The sequence below is a fragment of the Gloeophyllum trabeum genome, assembly GCF_000344685.1.
Source record: "Gloeophyllum trabeum ATCC 11539 unplaced genomic scaffold GLOTRscaffold_00014, whole genome shotgun sequence".
Classification (NCBI taxonomy): Eukaryota; Fungi; Basidiomycota; class Agaricomycetes; order Gloeophyllales; family Gloeophyllaceae; genus Gloeophyllum; species Gloeophyllum trabeum.
In genome coordinates, this window is record NW_006920423.1 from 714,406 (window position 1) to 734,576 (window position 20,171).

General features: G+C 60.1%; 6 protein-coding genes across 6 annotated transcripts; 3 read left to right on the top strand and 3 right to left on the bottom strand.

Moving 5' to 3' along the window:
* Positions 1–1,851: 1,851 nt before the first annotated feature.
* GLOTRDRAFT_80907 (uncharacterized protein) lies at positions 1,852–3,005 on the bottom strand (the record flags this gene model as incomplete). The annotated part of the gene is made up of 4 exons (XM_007871588.1): positions 1,852–2,226; positions 2,285–2,364; positions 2,454–2,567; positions 2,621–3,005. 4 exons carry the CDS (start codon positions 3,003–3,005, stop codon positions 2,092–2,094), a joined length of 714 nt encoding a protein of 237 aa, XP_007869779.1. The 3' UTR covers positions 1,852–2,091.
* On the top strand, positions 2,944–4,282 carry GLOTRDRAFT_140837 (uncharacterized protein; the record flags this gene model as incomplete). The annotated part of the gene is made up of 3 exons (XM_007871589.1): positions 2,944–3,294; positions 3,345–3,445; positions 3,570–4,282. The coding sequence occupies exons 2-3, from the start codon at positions 3,373–3,375 to the stop codon at positions 4,280–4,282; spliced, it is 786 nt and encodes a 261-aa protein (XP_007869780.1). The 5' UTR covers positions 2,944–3,294; positions 3,345–3,372.
* A 659-nt stretch (positions 4,283–4,941) lies between these two features.
* On the bottom strand, positions 4,942–15,824 carry GLOTRDRAFT_140838 (uncharacterized protein; the record flags this gene model as incomplete). The annotated part of the gene is made up of 15 exons (XM_007871590.1): positions 15,666–15,824; positions 14,191–15,605; positions 13,718–14,106; positions 11,364–13,659; positions 9,738–11,303; positions 9,510–9,680; positions 9,414–9,455; positions 9,174–9,357; positions 7,263–9,122; positions 5,915–7,210; positions 5,789–5,863; positions 5,544–5,730; positions 5,424–5,489; positions 5,126–5,367; positions 4,942–5,057 (listed from the first exon to the last, which is right to left on the bottom strand). Exons 1-15 carry the CDS (start codon positions 15,793–15,795, stop codon positions 4,942–4,944), a joined length of 10,035 nt encoding a protein of 3,344 aa, XP_007869781.1. The 5' UTR covers positions 15,796–15,824.
* Positions 15,825–16,883: 1,059 nt separating this feature from the next.
* GLOTRDRAFT_101369 (RING/U-box) lies at positions 16,884–17,735 on the bottom strand. The gene is made up of 6 exons (XM_007871591.1): positions 17,616–17,735; positions 17,526–17,553; positions 17,371–17,421; positions 17,247–17,317; positions 17,103–17,188; positions 16,884–17,041 (listed from the first exon to the last, which is right to left on the bottom strand). The coding sequence occupies exons 1-6, from the start codon at positions 17,697–17,699 to the stop codon at positions 17,029–17,031; spliced, it is 333 nt and encodes a 110-aa protein (XP_007869782.1). The 5' UTR covers positions 17,700–17,735; the 3' UTR covers positions 16,884–17,028.
* Positions 17,736–17,816: 81 nt separating this feature from the next.
* GLOTRDRAFT_112342 (TBCC-domain-containing protein) lies at positions 17,817–19,166 on the top strand. The gene is made up of 4 exons (XM_007871592.1): positions 17,817–18,154; positions 18,211–18,618; positions 18,675–18,791; positions 18,849–19,166. The coding sequence occupies exons 2-4, from the start codon at positions 18,244–18,246 to the stop codon at positions 19,023–19,025; spliced, it is 669 nt and encodes a 222-aa protein (XP_007869783.1). The 5' UTR covers positions 17,817–18,154; positions 18,211–18,243; the 3' UTR covers positions 19,026–19,166.
* Positions 19,167–19,262: 96 nt separating this feature from the next.
* On the top strand, positions 19,263–20,099 carry GLOTRDRAFT_117833 (uncharacterized protein). The gene is made up of 4 exons (XM_007871593.1): positions 19,263–19,428; positions 19,487–19,528; positions 19,579–19,797; positions 19,852–20,099. Exons 1-3 carry the CDS (start codon positions 19,368–19,370, stop codon positions 19,770–19,772), a joined length of 297 nt encoding a protein of 98 aa, XP_007869784.1. The 5' UTR covers positions 19,263–19,367; the 3' UTR covers positions 19,773–19,797; positions 19,852–20,099.
* The last annotated feature ends 72 nt before the right edge of the window (positions 20,100–20,171 follow it).

A 20,171-nucleotide genomic window follows, 5' to 3' on the forward strand; every position in this document is an offset into this window, starting at 1 on the left:
AGAATAATACTACTTTTGAGTGTGCAAAAATCTGATTGTGACACAGGATATGATCTTTGTTCAGCACTGTTCATTGAACTTTCATTTGTTTTGCAAGGCAACACTATGAACAAAATTTGACCTTTGTCCAGTTCCTTTCACACTTTCTCAGTGGCTCAATACGGGTATTGTACCCAGTGTATGGTTATCTCCAGGTACATTTACTTTGGGCATCTGTACAGAACTGTGAGCGCATCTGCATTTATGGGTTGACAGCCAGGAATATGAATACCATGGTCGGGCAGTTTAGGCATGTTGATATCATGAGAACCGATGTTGATATGAAGACCCTCACGCGATAGGCACAGACTAGGTCACCACACGAGGACCCGGCTCGAGTTGGAAGCAGGCGTACCTGTTTATACGGACAGTCCCCTCCAGCGCACCGCACGTCCCTTCGGATTCGCTGATGTCGTTCTTTCAGTTACTCGGGGCGCCCGCCGAATGGTCCGGCAACATATCTTGTTGCCTTTCAAGACACGAAATGAAAAGAGCACGTCACCTTTCATATCAGGTTCCAGCTATACTCACCACTGGCAGCATGCGGTAACCATCTCCGACCTTGGAATTTTCATCAAGTACTCAGGGACAAGTCATTCTCTTGGTGTGTCTCGATCTCAAGTTTTCTGAGCCCTATTTTCTCCCCACATGATGTCGTACGGACTCGGCGGTCCATACGAGCAGCAGAGACAGGATCAGGAAGTTCAACGCGCTCATAGGACGGCGAATAAGTTATATATTGGCGCAAGACCTGCCTCTGTCGGGGCCAGATTCTAATCTTGCTGTGGTACAATTCGACGAACTGGGACAGTCAAGGGACATATCAAGGAGGCATCAGCCATGCGAGCTCACGGGAGCCATGGTCCACATTCATGCGACTGATACGCACCAAAGATGGCATCTATCGCGACTCTTCCACCGCGTACGGGCAGCTCGGGGTCGAGTCGCCCACCGCCATGTCTACTTCGACTCCCGCAGAAGGCTTCTCCGGCCTACGTGCACGCCATCTTCGAGCAGGCAGCTGTGCTTCTTGACTATGATAGCTCAGCGCTCAGCACCACGTTGCGTCGGGCCCGGGTGCTTCACAAGTTCGCCCAACTTGTGACGGGATATCGATCACGGCCACTGAGACCGGAGCCTGAGGCGGCGGCTTACCAGACTCGGCAAACTGAACGACTCGAAGATGAGCGCTCGATCGCATGTCCTCTACCTGAACCGCATCAGCTGCAGGCGGTCGGGGCGTCCGGCGAAATGGAAGCCCGGGCCCACAAGTTTACCCCACGCCGTACTATAGTTATCCATCCATCTAGAATAACCTGATATCGCGCACAAGCAGTGCGCAGGCTATACATGTATGTGCTTACCTTGACGGCGCGGAGGATCGGTGCACGCGGTCAGCCTTGTCCGATCCGGCCGTACCCCCTGCTTATGCTCGCGGGTTCCTTCTGCGACTGCGAGCCCCGCATAGAACCTGGGCGATACTGCCCCTGCCCCTGATGCCCGGGCGTCGGCGAGCTGACCCCGGTATCCCCTCAGGCCGAGCGGAGTCCCGCACCCTCGCTCCCGTCGTTCGCGGAGACGCGGAGTGCGGCGCTGTCACTGGCATCAGCAGACCGTCATCGCTGCTGAGATGTGGACCCGTGCGCGGCGAGGGACGCGGACCGCGGCGCGCGACGTACTCTGGGTCATGGCCGGTACGAACCCCGTATGTAGATATCTGCCCCTCCTCCTCCGGTGCATATGTATGCCCTGCTATAGACCTGCTTCTGCGCGGGGGCGGTGACGAGGACTTTAGCATGGGGCTTGGGGCTTGGGTGCATAGGATCTCGCGGAGAGGACGTGCACTTGTTCCGTTGTTATATAACGAGATCAATTACCCGGTGCAACGTGTGATGTACCATATATTATCACCCGCGGGCTTCCACTTGGATGTATCGCACCGACGGCCTGCTTGCCCTGCTCCCGAGTGGTGGCATCACCCCCCGCTCACCTGTGCACGCGTCACAATAACAAGTGGGCTGTCCGTCCCATCCATTTGCAGCAGGAGTTGGCTCAAGCGCGCTCAGACCGGGCCCGGGCCCGGAGGACGGCGAGGAGCTTGGCCGCGAGCGCGGGGGTGAGCGTCGTGAGCCCGTCGGCGGTGGCAAGGCGGTAGGACGGCATCGGCTGGTAGGTGGACGCGAGGACCTGGGGCAGGTTACAGACGTCAGTGGACGCGGCGCGCGCGCGGTAGGTGTATGCGGACCTTGCCGTGTTCGACGCGCACGGAGGCGAGGATGTCGTCCGGGTCGCCGATGCGGCCCAGCGCGGGGGGGTTGCGCGCGTCTGGCGGGTAGAGCGGCACGGGAGGAGAGGTGCGCGGGAGGTACGGGGGTCAGATCGCAGGCAGGGGAGGAGAGGGGGACGGGGCGCACCGTGGATGTGCATCCACCCCTCCTGCAGCGCGGCGGCGCCGTTCCTCTGCACGTCGTCCACGCCCTCCTGCAGCCCTTCCTTGATCGCCTCGTGCAGAACGTCCCGAAACGCCGCTGCACACGCCTTAATCAACTGGCACGCGACAATCCCGAGCGACGAGACTCACGGTTCTCGACAAAATCGTTCAGCCCCGCCTGCTCGCCGGCGCCCTCGGCGGGGAGCCAGCCGATGATTGTACATGACGTGGCGGAAGGAGGAGGAGAGGGGAGGAAGGAGAGGGCGAAGGCGGGGGCGGTGGGCGAGAGCGGGGTGGGCGGGGGGAGGAGGTGGTAGAAGAGGTCGGGGCGGGTGGGGTCGGCGAAGGACTGCGGCTGATCGGAGGGGGAAGAGGGGTGGCGGGTCGAGTAGCGGCGGCAGGGGCGAACGGGGACGGAGGGGACGGCGTGACGGAGGGGAGGAGCGTGCGTGCGGTGGACGACGGCGCGGATGGGGCGCGGGCTCGGGCGGAGAGACCGGAGCGGGCGGGCGAGTGGGCGGGCGAGTGCTCGCATCGTGCGTGCGCGAGTCGAGTACCAAAACTGAAGACCAAGTCGCGTCTGTCATTCATTTCGATCGGGTGGTCCACGTGCGCGGCACGCGCTGGTGGCGTCTTCTCGACCTCCTCCACCCATTCTTTTCCTCCACAAGCTCCCGTAATCATACTCTCCATCTCCATTATACCAACCCTCCTTCACCCTACTCAAGTCCTCCTTCCCCTCCCAAGTTTAAGCGATCACCACCTCCATCCCATCAACCACCAAACAGACACAAACATCCAAATCCACATCCGCGCTTCTTCAGGTACGAGCCGACTCTATCCCATCCCTCCACGCTCACACTCACACTCACAGCCACCCATATATAATCAAGCAAGCAAGCATGTTCCACAACTTCGTCCGGCGCATCTCCGGCTCCCTCTTCCTGCGCCCCGACCGGCCCTGGAGCGACGACGGTCAGTCCCCTCTCTCCCTCCCCCCTCTCCTTCCTTGTATTCGTTCTCGACACAGACGCGTCGGTGCTGACATACACGCGCCCCCCCCCTCCTCCGTAACCCCTTCAAATCAATCTGACTCCAGCGACCTCCAACGCGCCCCAGATCGGCACGAAGCGCCGCGCGCGCGAGGACGACGAGCACGACGACTGCCCCGCGCCCGCCAAGCGCTCCAGGCCTGCAGACGCGGAGGGCAGGGACGAGAGCCCCGCGCCCGCCAAGGAGACGGCTGGGGTGAAGGAGATCAGGGAGGGCGTAAGGGACGTCGAGCTCGACGGCGGGGAGGGGGGGAGTAAGGAGGAGAAGGAAGGAGAGGAGAAGGAAGGGGAGGAGAAGCACGGGGAGGGGAAGGAGGGGGGGGAGCAAGAAGAGGAGGACAAGGAAAGAGAGGAGCTGGACAAGGCGGCCGCCGTGCCCCTCCCCGCGGAGACCCCGCAGCCTCTCCCGGCGGACAAGGAGGCCGCCGTGCCGCTGCCCGAGGACCCCGAGGAGACGCAGGGCGAGCCGAACGCTGCCCCGCTGCCCGAGGAGACGCAGGGCGAGCCGAACGCTGCCCCGCTGCCCGAGGAGACGCAGGGCGAGCCGAACGCTGCCCCGCTGCCCGCGGACGAGGAGGCCGCCGCGGACGCCCCGCTGCCCGCGGACAAGGAGGGCGAGGACGCCGCAGAAAAGAAGACGGTCCCCGAACCCACCCAGCCAGAGCCCGCGTCCACGTCTTCTGCCGCCGCCCCCGCCCCGGAGCCCGCAGAACCAGAACCAACCCCCGCGCCCACCACCGACGCCGTCGAGTCGCGCTAACGGCCCGCCCATCCACCCTTCCCCCCCTCCACCCCACCACCCATTCCTCCTCTCCTATCCACGACCGGTCTTTGCCGCCTGCTCATCTATCTCCTGTCCATATCCTGTCTGCCACTGCCACCACCAACACAAGTACTCTCATTACCAATACCATCATCTCCGCCTCCATGTTACGTGCACACTACTAGTAACTAACCCTGACCGCTGACCACTGACTGACTATCTATCTTGTATCTCTGGATGTACGACGGATAATAGTATACCTCTTGGTTCTGGATACCTTGTCTCGGTGCCCACTGCCTTGCCTTTCCCCCGTGCCACCGAGGTCAGGAGAGTTCGGAGAAAACAAAACAAAAAAATTCAATCCAACATAACACATACATCATAGCATAGCATAGCATAACATGGACTATGTGAATAGCTCAACGTCAACGACCGACTAGAATTATAGCACCCTCCATCCTCCTCGTAACAAGTCGTCATCCAATATCAAATCAAACAAAAGCAAAACAAAAAACAACTCTAGAAATCAAACAAAAGAGAGCGGATATCACAGACACCTGTGGTATAAGCACTATAGTACACCAGAACAAGCAGAACGTCCAGCAGATACTTAGGCGAAAGATAACTTTACATTCACATCCACATCCAAACCACCTCTACCCGCGGTACGAATCCCGCGGCGACCGCGGGCCAAACAACCCCTGCGGCTCCGGCGGCGCGAGCATCTCCGGCGCAGGCGGCATCGACGGCGACGGCGCGAACGCAGGGTCCGCTACAACACACCCGCAATCAGCCATCAGCACACCCCTCACGAAACCATGATATCAAGTCAACACTCACGTTGCCACGTCGCCCAGCTCGACACCCCCGGCCGCGGCATCTCCTCAGGCTCGGCCGGCGGGGCGGGCGTCGGCTGCCCCCCGCCTCCCCGGCGTCTGCGCGTGCTGCGTGGGAGGACGGTGCGCCACCCCGGGCGTGCGGGGCCCATGGGCTCGGGCGGCGGCGGCGGCGCTTCAGGCGCGGGTTCGGGTGCTGGTGGCGGCGGCGGCGCGCCGGCCATGTACGGCGCGTCTTGCGGGCGCCTGGAAAGATATGAGCTAGGTGAGGAGAGGAAGAAAGGGGGGGGCGGGACACGCACCACTCCGGATCGAACTCGCCCCCGGGGCCGTACTTGCTGCGCGTGCACAGCAGGAACCCAATTTCACTACAGTATTGTTAGCGCGAAACCAGAGCGGGGAAGGGGGGAAACAACACTGACTGTTGTAACGCCCGCCGCTCCTCGCGCAGGCGGCCCACCTCGCCGAGGAGCATGCGCACCTCCGACGCGAGCGCCTTGCTGAACTCGTCGAGGTACCCCTGCACGTTGAACGGAACCTGCTCCTGCGCGGTCGCGCGCACGGCGTTGAGCGTCTCCTCCGCTTGTCTAGCGCTGTCTGCGCGCCAGCCTTGGGTGCAACACTTGTCAGACCCGCTCCAAAGAAGACTATCCGCGGAGAGACTTACTATCAGCCATTTCGGCGAGCAGCTGCCGCAGCTCTTGGTTCTGTCTCTGCAGCTCCGCCATGACGGCCTCGATCCCTAACAAAGGCGTTAGTAATGCTACAGCAGCAGCGGCATCCCAATTCCTACCTGGCTTGTCTGCAGCCGCCAACCTCTCCTCCTCAGCACGTTGGCGCTCGGCCTCACGGTCTTCCACGATCCGGTTGACCATATCATACAAATCCTGGAACCGCGCGTCCTTCTCCGCCCTGCGCGCCTCCTTCTCGGCATACCGCTCGTCCATAATCTGCCTCTTGCTCGTGCAGCACTCCAAATTCTGCTGCGCAAGGTTCGTGATATCGCTCAGCTGGCCGCGCACAATCTCGTCGCGCTCCAGCGCCTCCTGCCTCGCTCGCTCGCGCGCCTCCGCCTCCTCCGTCTGGCGCTGCTGCCGCTCGTCGTCGAGCTCCGCCCGCGTGCGCGCGAGCTCCTCCTCCAGCTCCCGGATCCGCTGCTCGCACTCCTGCTGCCACGCCTCCCGCTCGGCCTCCGCTTCCTGGCGCATGCGCTCCCGCTCGGCCTCGTGCGCCTCGCGCTCCTTGATGAGCTCCTCTCGCTCCATGTTCACGACCTCGCGGATCTCGCGCGCGTGCTGGTTGGCGGCCTCGATCATCGAGGGGATGATGGACGCTGTCTCATCGCCCAGGCGCTCGGGAATGGGGATCGGCGGTACAGACTCCGGAGCGGGCTCGATAGACTCGGGGGGCGGCGGCGGCGGTGGCAGGCCACCCGCTGCCAGGCGTTGCTCCAAGTCTGACCATATCTCATCGCGCCGCCGTGCAGCTTCCTCGTCGCGCCGAGCTTCGTTGTCGGCGAACATGTGGTCTCGCTCCTCTTCGCGCTGCCTAAACTCTTGATCGCGTCGTTCCTCGTCCTGAGCGGCCACCTCCGCGGTCTGCTCGAGACGTCTCTGCAAGTCCTCAAAGCGTTCCTGCCGGGCACGCTCGGCGTCGGCATACATCATTTCTTCATGTTCAGACACTTCATGCGTGTCCCCAGGGATGCGGACGATGGTCGGTTGGTCGCCCATCACAGAAGGCTGATACCCAGTCCTTCGAGACGGCATCCGTCCAAGCCCAGCCTCTTCGTGCATCGGGGCTTCTTCAGGAACGACTGACGGCTGATAGCCCGTCCTACGAGAGGGAGCCCGTCCCAGCCCAGCCTCTTCATGCATCAGAGGAGCTTCTTCGGGAACAACTGACGGTTGATAGCCAGTCCTACGAGAGGGAGCTCGTCGAACCTCGGCTTCGCGCCCCTCAGCAGGCAAAGTAGGGAACATGGGTGCCGTGGACGGCTGCCGCATCAATTCATGATGCAGCTCCGTCCGCGGGGTGACAGACCTTACAACGCCCGGTGGAGGGCTGGCTGGGGGAGGTTCATACTCTTCTACATAATGATGTGAGACGTATTGGATGACAAGACAATTCGATTCACTTACCCACTGGGATGTGCGTAGCACGAGTCATGTGGGGCTCTCCTTCTTCTTCATACGGCTCCATTATGGTGGCACCGGATGGGGTTCTTTGAACTGGTGCTGTTCGGCGGGTGCCTGCACGACTGAGAGGTGCAGATGGGGCGCGACTGGGTGTACGCGGCGTACGTGGAGGAGGAACTTGGTGAGGCTCCGGATAATCGGGTTCTTCAGCATAGTCGTGTCCTCGCGATGGGGACCTGCCATAATGCGACGGCTGCAATCCGCCAGGATCCCGTTCATCACCAGGGGACCTAGGCATAGACTCGTCTGAAGGAGGGATGCGCACGATTTGAGGACCTCCATGTCCAGGGTCGTACTCCGTAGGGTGGCGCTGACGGCGGAGGACATTCGGCGAATGAGTTCGCCCGGGGTCGTGCTCTGACGGATAGTGCCCACCACTCCCTCCCGGCGGCAAAATGATAGTAGGGGCACGAGGAGAGCCTCCATGATCGCTTGCAATGACAACGCGCGGAGGGGTGCGGCTTCCACTGCGACTCCCATAATCCCCCTCGTCCCTCGGATGCGATCGGGAATAAGAGCGTCCATGACCACCATGGGGCACAACAGCCACGACGTGGTCGGAAGGCCGAGGAGATCGTGACCGGCCGTGTCGATCCACGAAACGAGTCCGACCCCTTCCACGGGGCTCAAGGATGATGGTTCGTCCAGGTTCATCTTCCTCATCATAGTCACGTCGGTGACGACGTCGCGAAGGTGGTGACGGCGATTCTCCGCGGTCACCATATTGACGAGAAGGAGAATAAGACCCTCTGCGACGGCGGTCGCCACGAGAAGGACTATATTCACCACGAGAAGGCCCATATTCATGGTAAGGCGAGGTGGGTGCTCCTGTCTGGACGATAACGGGAGGTTGCTGTGGCTGAGGAGTGGGCACTACCGCTATCGGTTGGCCAGGTCCATGTTCAACCTGTTGACCACTAGGAGTTATAATCATTGTCGGCTGTTGTCGCTCCGGGGACGGCGTCCTTGATCGTCTTACGACTATAGGTGGCGAATGCTGTGTGTATTGACCCCCGCTCGGCGTCGGCTGGACGACAATAGGCTGCATAGGCTGTTGCTGCATTTGCTGAGGAGGCTGCTGGATAATGATAGGCTGCTGGACCTCCGGATGCCTGGGAGACCCCATCCGAGGACTGCCAGGACGATCGCTCACAAGGTGAACTTGCTGGGGCGATTCAGGTCTGTAGTGGCTAGGTCTATGACTGAGAGGAACATCGTACTCAATGGGAGATCCTCGTCCGCTTCGAGTCTCAGACTCTGACGGGGATCGCTCGACGTGGATCACGGTAGGTGGTTGCTGCTGAGGCGCCGACTGAATAACTATAGGTTGCTGAGGCTGCTGCTGAGGGACACCTCCAAAAGCTCCGGGAGGAGGAATCACAATGGGTTGACCAGGCTGCTGCTGTGGTTGTTCCGGCGGGATGAATACAGGAGACTCACTGCCATAGGACCTTCCTTCATCTGGGTAGTAGCCGGTGGGAGGTCTCCCAGGAGTATATGGTCCAGAAGGCACGACCGGCCTATCATCGTACTGTTCATAGGGCTGCGGGGGTGGAATAACCGGGGAACCGTCTGACGGCGATCCGGGCAGCACGTTCACGATGGGCCCTTGCGGCATACCTGGTCCTGGCATTGGACCAGGGTAACCAGGGACCACATTCGGCATCACTGGACCTTGCTGTCCCATAGTGGGAAGCGGTGGTATAACGTATGTGTCCCCAGTTTGTTGAGGCACGGGCATTCCCGGGCCAGGCATCATGCCTTGTTGAGGGGGTGGTCCTTGGGTGAACATGGGTTGCACGCCTTATAGCCAGAGTCAGTCCGGCGCGGATAAACGGATATCCGCGAGCTCACCTGCAGTCTGGGGTCGACCCATGCGATCAAGATCGTCTCGGAGACGATCCACACGAGCCGCCACCCCGCGTATTTCAGCTTGACGGTCGTGGACATCTCTAGCTAACCATTCATTCAGACCTCTTAGATATCTCATGATCTCGCGTTGCTGCTCAATCGACGCGCGCTGCGCGACCCGGTTTTCCTAATGAATAGTTTAGCAAGGTTCTGACAAACTCGATGGACTTGAATCTTATGTACCCTTAACATCTCCAGGATATCCTGCAAGTGAGGAGGCATTGCCTACAAAATAGAAGGACTAAGCATCGGTAAACTGAATAGCTCGGGAGTACCTACCACACCGGGAGGAAGGACACTAATCGGAAAACCAGCGCCCGGCGGGATGAATGTTCCCGGGGCCTGCTCTGCGCCAGGCTGAGGTTCCGTTGGAGGCTGCGCGGGTCTGTACCACGTACCACCCTCGCCCAAGTCAGGAGGCGCTGTTGGAGGCCTCTGCGCTGCATCAGTCTGACAGGGAATAGAATGTCAGCGCCGAAACCCAGCCCACCGTTCCGCACCACTCACCTCGGCAGCACCAGCGCGGCCCGTATTGAAGAATCCATCAGGGGCAGTATCAGGATGTCGACGTCGACGGAGCTCGCGCAGAGCGCGCAAGAAATCAGGCCCTGACTCACCTTCCGGTCGACGACTCCCTTCCACAGGACCTTCCTCCGGCGGCAATGATGGTATGACAGGAGGCTCACGCCCTTGATCACGGAAACTACTTGCTGTCCGGGGAGGCGGGTAGAACGGAGGACGGCCGGGTCTACCGCCGGACCGTCGCGGTGGACGCCTGACTGTATAAAGATCTGGCGCAGGAGCCGTGTACGACCGACGAGGAGGCAAGTCGGGCCCAATAGTGGGACTTTCACTGCGCGGACGGTGGGGCGCGGGTCTGTACACGAAAGGAATGAGAGGTGGTGGGGCTTGCACCGTAGGAGGCGGCATTTGAGGACCGGAGCCCAAGAGATTTTCCAGTTGCTCGTCTAGAGACGGTCCTGCTCGCACTGGTACTGGCATGCGTATCACCGGCGGCTCTTCGTGTCCTCCGATCCTGTCCAAGATTCTCTGCAAACGCTCCCTATCCGAGGATGTCTCCGAAGGTGATTCGTAGAGCGACTCGGGCTGAGGAACTTGCAATCGGTCAAGCACTCCCCGCAGCATATCTTCTATCCTCTGGATTTTGTCGCAGCACGCAGAAAGATCCTGCGTCGCAGGGCCTCTATCACGCAGTTCTCCGAGCATATCATTGGCCGAACGTTGTGAATCGTGCAAAGCATTGGTTTGTTGCTTTAACGCCTCCAGGTTCTCCAGCAGGTCAGTCAGTGATATGGGTGGGGGCCTTGGACGGGCTGTAACATCAGATGTCGCAGAAAGCGGCGGAGAAGCAGGAGCACTGGGCGAAGACGGCGAAGTAGCCGACAGGTACGGTCCAGAAGACGGGGTAGACGATGATATCGACTCAGAAGACGCTTCAAGTGGAGACGAAGGCGGAGAAGGCGAGCTCTCGGAGGGCCAGGAGGGAGAAGAAGCACGCATAGGGTACGTCTCCGATCCCATCAAGCTCCAATCATCCGAGTGCGGAGACTCCAGGAACGAAATCGAGCTGGTAAGGCTGCTCGGAGAAGCAGGTCGCAAAGGGGGAGGGGTCAGCGGAATAGGTATCAGATGAGGCCTTGAAATGGGCCGGGGTCCAGCAGGTAGAGCTCTCGGAGTCATTGGAGTCGCCGGAGACGATGCGATGACGCTGCTCCCGCCGACAGACTGGTCTTTGTGTGGCACGGGAGGCGGCACATCCGCAGGGCGATTCTCGTGCAAGAACAAAGATAGATCGTACAGCTCGTCCCGGATGTCCCTGATGTTGTCTACGAGCTCCCTGTGGTCCTCGACACGGCCCTGATCCAGATCGTGGAGATACTGCAGCAAGCGGTTCACATCGTGCGTCAGGATCTCACTGCGTGCAGACGGTGCGCTCTCAATCGTGTGGATGGACGGGACATCTCCTGCAGGTGTGGCGATACTGACGCTTATAGGCACTGAAGGCGTCGACGGAGCGGGCGAGCTCGGCAGAGGAATGAAGGCAGGTGACAACTAGAGGTAAAATGAGTTCCTCCTATACCTCTTCACGACAGATACAATAGAAGCACGTACCGAGCGCTGGTCAACGGGCACCGGGGTAGGCGGCGACCGATGAGTCGAGAGCAACGACGGCTCCGTCGGCTCCTCGTCCATCTGGAACTCAAACAGCGACCGCGGCTCAAAAATCGAGGACCGCATCGATATACTCGACACCGTCGACACCGACGAGGGCGTCCTCGTCACCGTCACCGTGCGCTCGGCCGACAGCAGCGACGGCGTCGGTACATCAGTAGGCGTAGAAACCGACTCGGGCGTGGCTGTCACGGACGTGGGCGACGACGGCGTGACGGTGCTGGGCAGCTCAGGGATGGGCGAGAGCCGCGGCTGCTCCGTCGTGATGGGGGACCCGCTGGGTCTCAGGCCGGAGGTTTCGTACGACATGTCAGGCCCCTCCGGAACGGCTATGGACAGCACCGAGGGCGAAGCCTGCAATATCGATGACTCATATGAGCGGTCGCTCTCCGGCGCCCAGAGCGATTCGCGGATGGACGGAGACGGCGGGGTCGGCTGCTGCAAGTCTTCAGAAGACACAGTGGGAGTCAATTCCTCGATGGTCGGGGTGATCGACGACTCAGTCGGGCTCGAAATCGATTCTGGCGTTTCGCTACTGGGCAGGGACTCCATGGGTTGTATCGGAGACGGACCAGGGAAGGACTCGATGGTAGACACAGTCGTGGGTGTGAAATCTTCCGTCGGCTCTAGTTGACTCTCCGAGACGTCTGTCAAGGATGGCTCGGTGGGCGGCCATGACGGGCTGGATACCGAGGCAGGCTCGGAGGGGGGCAACGGGATGTCCTCCGGGCAAATCTCAGGCTCGACATCTGACGGGATGGTGGGGATTTCCGAGGGAGCAACGACGCTCCTCTCCTCATCTTCTTCCTCTGCGATACTGGGGATGCACCGGCACTCGGCGGTATCGTACTCCGTCGTCAGCTCCGTCGGGCACACTTCAGCAGTGATGTACTCTGACGGCGGCTCACTCTTGCAGACATCCGCTGTAATATACTCCGACACAGAGGGCGTCGGGCACACCTCCGCGGTGCTGTACTCCGTCGAGCAGACTTCCGCCGTGGAGTATTCAGTCGAAGCAGCTTCAGCAGTGGAGTACTCCGTCGAAGCGGCTTCAGCGGTTATATACTCGCTCTCGGACGGGATACTGGGAATCACCGAAGGCGCAACCTCCGATACATCATCCGTATAGGTGTACGTGCCAGATGACGAGGTGTACCGGCACGTCGAACACGTGCCGCTGTACGAGCAGGAGCAGCTTGTCGTCGTCGCGGTATAGCCACGGCTGGAAGTGTCGTATTCGGTCGAGCGAGACGGCGTAGAGCCTGAAATCTCCGAGTTCTCCTTGTCCGAGCCTTCATCGGTAGTCCGAGTTTGATACGAGGAGGAGAATGTCCGGGAGCTGCTCCTCGCAGACCTTCTGCGAACTTCTCTTGCCCTCGACAGGCGTGATGGCGAAGTCGAGCCGTATGTATAAGTACTCGGCGTGCCATCGTGGGAGTCACCCAAGTGGGAAGCAGAGGAAGGACCCCTGAGTGAGAGCGAAGATGCCACAATGTTGGTATCGGAGCCTGACGTGATAGCAAGTCCCACAGTCGTGTCTGTAGTAGTAATGCCAGCTCCGGTGGTAGTGAAGTCCGTCCTGGACAGAGAGGAGTAGAAACTCGAACCCTTGGTATCATCGCTTGCAGACTTAGAACCGGCCGAGAAGAACGTCTCATCGTCCAGTTCGCTCGACGTCCTTGACGATGTTCCACGAGACCTTGATTTCGGAGGGGGGGTGAGGCGTACGTCTTCGCCAAGCCTTGGCGCACTTGATATAGTCACAGGCGAACCTTCACCAAGGACCACGCCGGCCGCAAGGCCCAACCCAAAACCAAGCCCAGGCCTTGCGTTTCGAGCACGGCTCACAGCAGAGGCAAACTCAGCATCCAAGTCCGTCAGCGAACTAGTCCTCCGGATAGAGCTACTCCTGCTCGGTGCGATGACTCGTGGATCTCCGGGGTAGAGGAAGCCTTGGCCAGAGACTGCAGCGTCGTCCGTAGCACGAGTCCTAGTAGACACAGCGAATGAGGGTCCGCGAGAGAGCGGCACGCTAGTGCTCGAGCCAGTAATAGACTGTAGATCAGACAAGTCCGGAATACTGTCAAGAGGCGGGACGAAGACGGTAGACGCAGAGCCTGAGCCAGTAGCCGACTCTGTATTAGTGCTAGTCATGGAGCGAATTGTCCGAATTGACCCAGTGGGTGAACCCGTCGCTGAACGATCCGGTATCGTAACCGACCGATCCAGGGCCTCCCTATAATCCTCAAATATTAGCATCAACACATAGGTCTACATAGGGGAACTCCACATACCATATAGCACTAACCCATCTCACTCTTTCCCTCGCGCTCTCCGCACCGAGCCGTTCAATCCCATCACTGTACAGCAGCTGGAACGGGCACAAAGTCTCAACAAGGCCCATCTCCCCAAGCTGCCCGCTCTCCTGGGAGCTCGCCTCCTCGCTCTGCATCCTCGCGGCGATCGTCCCAACATCGTCTTTCGCGCTGGGGTGCAGCGGCGTCGGCACCGACCTTACCTCAGTGCAGTTCAGCAAATCCAGCGTGACGACGCCGCGGCCTCCGCCCGCCGCAATCCACGACAAGAGTAGCATGTGGGGATACAGCAAAGCCTGGCATCGTTGCCAGCGGTACGGCGGGGGCGCATGGACGTTCAAGTACCAGAGCAAGCCAATGCGCAGTGGCTAATGTTACGGTATCCCGTGGTGATAAGATAAGATAACAACTCGATCAGTTTACGTCCATGAATCGCACCGCGCCCCACTCACCTCTTGACTGCCCCTCGCGTACACGCCCAGCTCAGCGATATCGAACGGCGGCGGGAGCAGCGCGCTCCCCGTCACACTGTCGCTCGTGCTGCGCGGCTCCTCGGCCGGGCGCATCGCCTCGAACGACGGCGCCTCGCCGCGCCTCAGCGAACCGAGCGCCTGGTCCCGTAACCTCATCTGCCCCCGCTCCGCGCGCCGCCTGATGCTGAAGAGGCCCTCGCCGGGCGGCGAGCGCACCGTGCCAACCGAGGACGCCGAGGCAGGCGACTTGGCCGTCTTGCTCCCGAGTGGCGTACGCTCCTTCCACGCGGCGACGATGTTGCGCACCGACGTCAGCGGCGAGCGCGGGGACGTCTGCGGGCGGCGGAGCGACGACGCCGTCGGGGTACCCGTAAAAGTGTTCGTGTTAGTAGTCGGAGTGAGAGTGCTGCTAAAAGTCGAATAGGTGTTCGCGTAAGTGCCCGTGCCGGTCTGGGTGTACGTGCCCGTGCCCGTCTGGGTAGGCGTAGTCGTCCCGGTGCGCGCCGTGGTCGTAGTTGGAAACCTTGAATCAGAAGAAAGAGAAGTCGTCCCCCGAGCTTGCGGGGACAGGAAAGAAGACATCGTAAACGGAGTAGTACCGCTAACGCTGCTCCCACTCTTACTAGCAGCCGGAGAAGAAGGGCGCGATGTATACCCCGCGGTGCTATACCCAAACCCAGTCCCGCTGCTATACCCAAAGCCGGTGGTGCTAGCAAAGTACGGGCTCGGCGAGCGCGGCCCCGCAGGCGCCGACGTCGTCCTGGTATGCCCGCCCCGCGAGGGGCTCTCGCTCGCGCCCCCCTCGAAGAACGCGATCAAATCTCCCGCACGCCGCCCGGGCGGGGGCAGCGCGGTCGACTCGGTGGCAGAGCGCGCATGCGGGGACGGCGAAACCGCGCCCCCGCCAAGCACCGCCGACCGCCTCAGCGCGTCCGAATGCCCGCTGATCGGCCGCGAGCCCGGCAGCCCAGAGTTGGGCCTGCTATTCGTCCTATCTTCGGTGCGTTCAGTGATCGTGCTCAGCCTGTTGCGTTCCGCGAGCATATTGGCTGTGGTAGTAGTAGTAGTAGTAGACATCGGCCCGGTGCCGGTGCTTGTGGTGTACGGCGCAGACGAGGTCGTGTACGACCCCGACCCGCTCAGCGTCGAGTACGTCGGCCGGCTCGCGTCCGACCCCGAGTCGCGCGACCACTCGGTGAGCGCATCCTCGACGTCCGCGAGCTCGTTTTCGATGTTCGTCAGCGCGGCCTCCACCTCGGCCGTGTCGTCAATAGAGTCGTCGTCAGAGTAAGTATATGTGTTGGTGTAGGATTGAGTAGGCGAGAGGTTGACCCGGCGCATATTGTACGTCGTCGAGGCGTCCTCGCCGTCATCGGACGGGGGAATTGGCGTACCTTCCGATATAGTCGCGGTCAGCATACCTAATTACAGTGCAGTCAGTCGCTAGTGATTACCTGTTCGTGAAGTGCCCGTGTACCCCATTCTTGAAGGGTCAGAAGGCGATAGCGTTGAGAATGTTGCAGTTCCAAATAGCGGGGATCGTGGGCCCCCAGTCGAGGGGTCCGTCGTCGTGTAGCTCGTCATTGCGCGACAAGCAGAACGTTAGCAGTCAGGCGGTCAGTCAGTAAGCGTACATGGGTGAGCGCAGAGTTAGAGAGTGTACGAAGGTTCAACTTCGCGAAATGCTTCCGCGTGCCGAGTTGAACATTTAGGGCAGGGCGGAGCGCGGACGCGTTCTGTCATGTGATCCTGATGGGTTATCGGGACGATTGACGTAACAGTGCATGAGCACGTCCACGATGCATATCAGATTCATTATGGACTCTTGCTTCAAGTTGCTTGTATCTTGCTGCTGTCTGTCAGCCCTCTCTTCGACTTGAGCGGGGACGGGTGTATACCTCACGCCGCACACCTACCGTCTTTCTGGTCCCGAAGTAGACTGCGTCCATCCTCGGGCGACTTGGTGAGCATACGTCGCCCGAGGAACGTAGGCATGCAACCTCCTTCCCTTATGGGTCAAGGGAGAATCTCGCGTAAAACTGCTTGACCCACAAGAGAAGGCGGTGACATAGTCTAAGTCGACGCCCAAGAAATGGACGACGTAGCCGACAACATTCACACCCCCACCCCGAATCAGTAGTATCAGTACGTGGCTGGCTGTTCACCAACATCGTAGTCCAACATCTGTTGGACAAGCTGACCCACTGTACAGTTCGTATAAGCATCCTGGACTCGACGTAGCGATTCCAAGTGCATTAAGAAGCCGTCTTTGCTCGGCTGCGACCGTCTTCACGGGAGGGGAATGAAACGCATTATTCTCCAGCCCTGAATACGGCTGCTGCCCGCGACGCCTTCCCACGAAGTCGTATACAGCCCTCGGTATGTTCTTCCAGCTAGTCGCAGCGCTCAAAAGCAGAGGGTCGGCAGACGAGTAAACCAAGCTGGCTGAAGCACTGCTCGCCATTACTTATATACATCTGCGTTGTGGCTTGACATATGGCTAGCACTCCGATGCGCTATGATGGAAGAGTCGAATACGTTGTCGACGTCATTCGCAAATATACCGAATGCGGCAGCTGCATTTCCTCGCTTGGTCAAGCGTCTTGCATGGCCTTCAGGAATCACGAACAATGCCTGCAGCCTGACTCGCCTGCAGCTTGATCGAGCTACAAGCCGTTTCAAGACACCTATGGTTTGTCTATGAATTTCGTGATATTCGGCAGCTTTTCGTCGATACAGGAGGCGATACTAGTATACAGAGACAACAGGACATGGATGCTGGGACAAAGTGCTGGAGTTCGAAGTCTGACGACGCCTTTATCGGCCGTACCTGCAAGGCATCGCACATCAGCGCCTCCGTACTCGATAATATGAATACCCGAACAACGCACTTCTGCAGCTCCCACTCTCTATTATCGAGCGGGCACACATTCCTCGTCTTGAGCCACCGCGAGATGCAGTGGAAGTGGAAGGCGTGCTGGAGTATAGGTAGACACGATCTCAATATGCACACGAGCCAGAGACGGTGTACCTACGTTGCAGATGCCCCACGCGGCGTTGCAGTCCTCGCTCGTGGCGGAGATCTGGTTCGCCTGGCAATCGATGCCTGCGTGCGGCGTTAGAGAACGGAGATGGGGAGGAGGGAGGGCAGGGACGCACAGAGATCCATGATGTGGTTCCTGCAGATGGCGCAGTTGTCTACGACGATGTCTGTGGCGAGTCCAGTCAGCCAGACACGCCACACGCCGGGCTGCCCTCCATCCCAAGAACAAGGACAAGCCGGTATCATGATTATAATACGAGATTCAACTCACCCCAAGCCCACAGAGCGACGGCATTCCACTACCGTCCGCGCGCGCGCATCAGCACAATCCCACTCCAATCTGCAACCCCGGCAGACGAACCTTCTTGACCTCGAACCGCTGCTTCCCCTCCTTCTTGCTCACCGCCGTCGTCGGAGGGTCCACGTCCATATTCGAGTCCGCCATCGTGGTCGTGGTCAAAGGGAAGATGAGAGTGAGGATGAGCAACGCCTGGGCCGCGCGAGCCTTGTCTTTGTCACGAAGTCATGACCAGTCACAACTTCCTCTTGACCGCCACCGTCACCGAGAGCGTCGTCTGCACTCCAATCCGATACATCACAACACTCACAGTCGTTGCAGCAATGTCCGCCAACAACCGCGAGCTCATCGATACATTCTACCAGCACTTCCAAGACGCCCGCGCCGGTCTGCCCCCGCCCTTCTCCTCCCGCACTGCACTCTGAACGTCCAATGCACATGCACCCGCAACAGCCCTCGCCTCCCAAATCGAAGCCGCCAAATCCTCCCCGCCCAGCACAGATGCACTCCAAGCCCTCGCGCTGGGCCTCGCGAAACTGCGCAAAGAGCTGACGGACGCGACGGCCTACCTGCCCGCGTACGACCAGCGGCAGTGCGAACTGGTATGGATTCCCGGGTGAGATACACGCGTGCGCGTTGCTGACTCGGACCATACCAGCAACTGAAGGCGCTGGAGGACGGGGTGGAGGGGATGCGCGCGCCGAAGGCGAAGTTCGCGTTCAAGCGGAAGGGCGCTGCTGCTCCCAGGACTGCTACCCCTACTCCTGCACCCGCGCCGCCTAGTGCCCCCGCCACGGTTCCGGCAGAGAGCGCAAGCGGCTTGGCGTTCTCGTCCAAATCGCATGCGTATCTCACGCTGGACTCGCTCTCGACGGACTCTGACGCGACGGAGCTCGCCATCGCGGACCTCGACCACTGCCTCGTCAACCTCGTCCCCCCAACCCGGACGTTCTCCGCCATCCACGTCCGGAACGTGACTAACAGCGTGCTCATACTCGGCAACGTGACGGGCAGCGTGCTCCTGCACGATGTGCAGCGGTGCATACTCGTGTTGCGGTGTCACCAGGTGAGTGTCGCAGTTGGAAGTCGGGGTTGAGCGTGAGTCTGACGGGACGGCGGCAGTTCCGCATGCACACGAGCAAGGAGACGGACGTGTACCTCTCCATCCCGTCCAACCCCATCATCGAGCACTCCTCGCGCATCCGCTTCTCGGCCTACCCCGATTCCCTTGACCTCTCCGTACGTCTCCCTCTTGACCTCTCCCTCTCCCCCTCTTGTTGACTTGTGACTATCTAGGAGACCCAGAGCAACAGCAAGCACCTCGCAGTCCAGGACTTCTCGCACGTGCGGCCGACGCCGTCGCCCAACTGGTCCGCGCTGCCCGCGGACAAGGCGATCAAAGAATGGCCGGTGGAGGTGGGGGACACGTCAGTGGATGAGGTGGTGGAGCGGTTGTTGGTGTCGCTGCAGTGATTCGATTGCAATATGCGAGAGGATTTGGTGTATCTGGATGGATACGGAAGTGCTATGTAGTCTTGGTTTTCTCTGGCAGTTCACCGTGTACAGTCGTCTGGCAGAGATAATTAGAATGAAAAGTAATTGTTTATCGCTACGAGAGTGCTTGCAGTTGTGGCAGCCGGCATGACGCCGTACAGCGAGGCTGAATGCCATCAGTGGGAGCAACGCCTCGTGGCTGTCAAATCTACTCCTCTCGTCAAGCTGCCCGTACTTATAACCCCTGGACCCATGCCCTCATACAACCACCGCGCCGCTCGTTGAATACTTCGAGCACACTTCTGCACCAGGCACCAACGCATGTACAACGGGATGTCCAGCGAGGCTGACGGTTGTTTCGCCGCGATATGCGGCTTGTGCTGTACGCCGTCCCGCTTCCTTCACATTAATATTCCACTCAGGTCTTACTCATGGCCCAGGTGTCGGCTTGACTGGCTGCTGCCAAGCATGGTGCGACACCAGTACGTCCTCCCGCCCTCCCCTCCCCCATTCACAACTAACGACTCCCTAGAGCGATGGGGCGCAGGCGGGTGCGGCGGCCAGCGCGGGTGCTGCGGGCCGTGCTGCAGCAAGTCGTTCGACGAGGACGGCTTCGAGCGCGCGCAGCGCGAGGAGGCGGAGCGCCGGAAGCGGGTGCAGGTGGACGCGCAGCCCGCGGCGACGCCGCGGATGGTGCAGGCGCAGGAGGGTAAGACCCACACGTAGTTCTTGGATCGCTGGGCGGCGTGCTGTGAGTGGATTGCTTGCGCTGGAAGGGGAGTGCTGATGTTTACTTTGGGGATAGGGTATGGGCCGGATCTTGGACTTGGTGTTTTCGGTGTACGACTCGGAGGAGTACGCTATATCTGCCCTAATGTATCTGTAATGCACGTCTACCTTGGTGGGCCGTGAAACTGGGAGGTCATCGTGCATTGACAGCCCATCAGGTTCATCGGCTTATCAAGGTTCGCGTGCCCTCGTACAGGCACTCGTGAGCTTCGGTGCGCCCATGTATTGAGAAACTCGTGGTATACAGGTTCAGGGTATCTCGGGAATACAGGCCCTCGGGACCGGTGTGGTATAGCATGACCGGTACGACGCCAGAGTCCGCAGGCGAGGAGGACG

Excerpts from the sequence above, each read along its gene's own strand:
- GLOTRDRAFT_112342 (XM_007871592.1), top strand. The coding sequence starts at position 18,244 with ATGCGCGCGCCGAAGGCGAAGTTCGCGTTCAAGCGGAAGGGCGCTGCT. Across the intron at positions 18,619-18,674 it reads TCGTGTTGCGGTGTCACCAG|TTCCGCATGCACACGAGCAA; the intron begins GTGAGTGTCGCA and ends GGACGGCGGCAG. Across the intron at positions 18,792-18,848 it reads CCGATTCCCTTGACCTCTCC|GAGACCCAGAGCAACAGCAA; the intron begins GTACGTCTCCCT and ends GTGACTATCTAG.
- GLOTRDRAFT_117833 (XM_007871593.1), top strand. The coding sequence starts at position 19,368 with ATGTACAACGGGATGTCCAGCGAGGCTGACGGTTGTTTCGCCGCGATA. Across the intron at positions 19,429-19,486 it reads CGCGATATGCGGCTTGTGCT|GTGTCGGCTTGACTGGCTGC; the intron begins GTACGCCGTCCC and ends CTCATGGCCCAG. Across the intron at positions 19,529-19,578 it reads CCAAGCATGGTGCGACACCA|AGCGATGGGGCGCAGGCGGG; the intron begins GTACGTCCTCCC and ends ACGACTCCCTAG.
- GLOTRDRAFT_101369 (XM_007871591.1), bottom strand. The coding sequence starts at position 17,699 with ATGGCGGACTCGAATATGGACGTGGACCCTCCGACGACGGCGGTGAGC. Across the intron at positions 17,554-17,615 it reads AGCGGTTCGAGGTCAAGAAG|TGGAATGCCGTCGCTCTGTG; the intron begins GTTCGTCTGCCG and ends CGCGGACGGTAG. Across the intron at positions 17,189-17,246 it reads CCGCGTGGGGCATCTGCAAC|CACGCCTTCCACTTCCACTG; the intron begins GTAGGTACACCG and ends CCTATACTCCAG.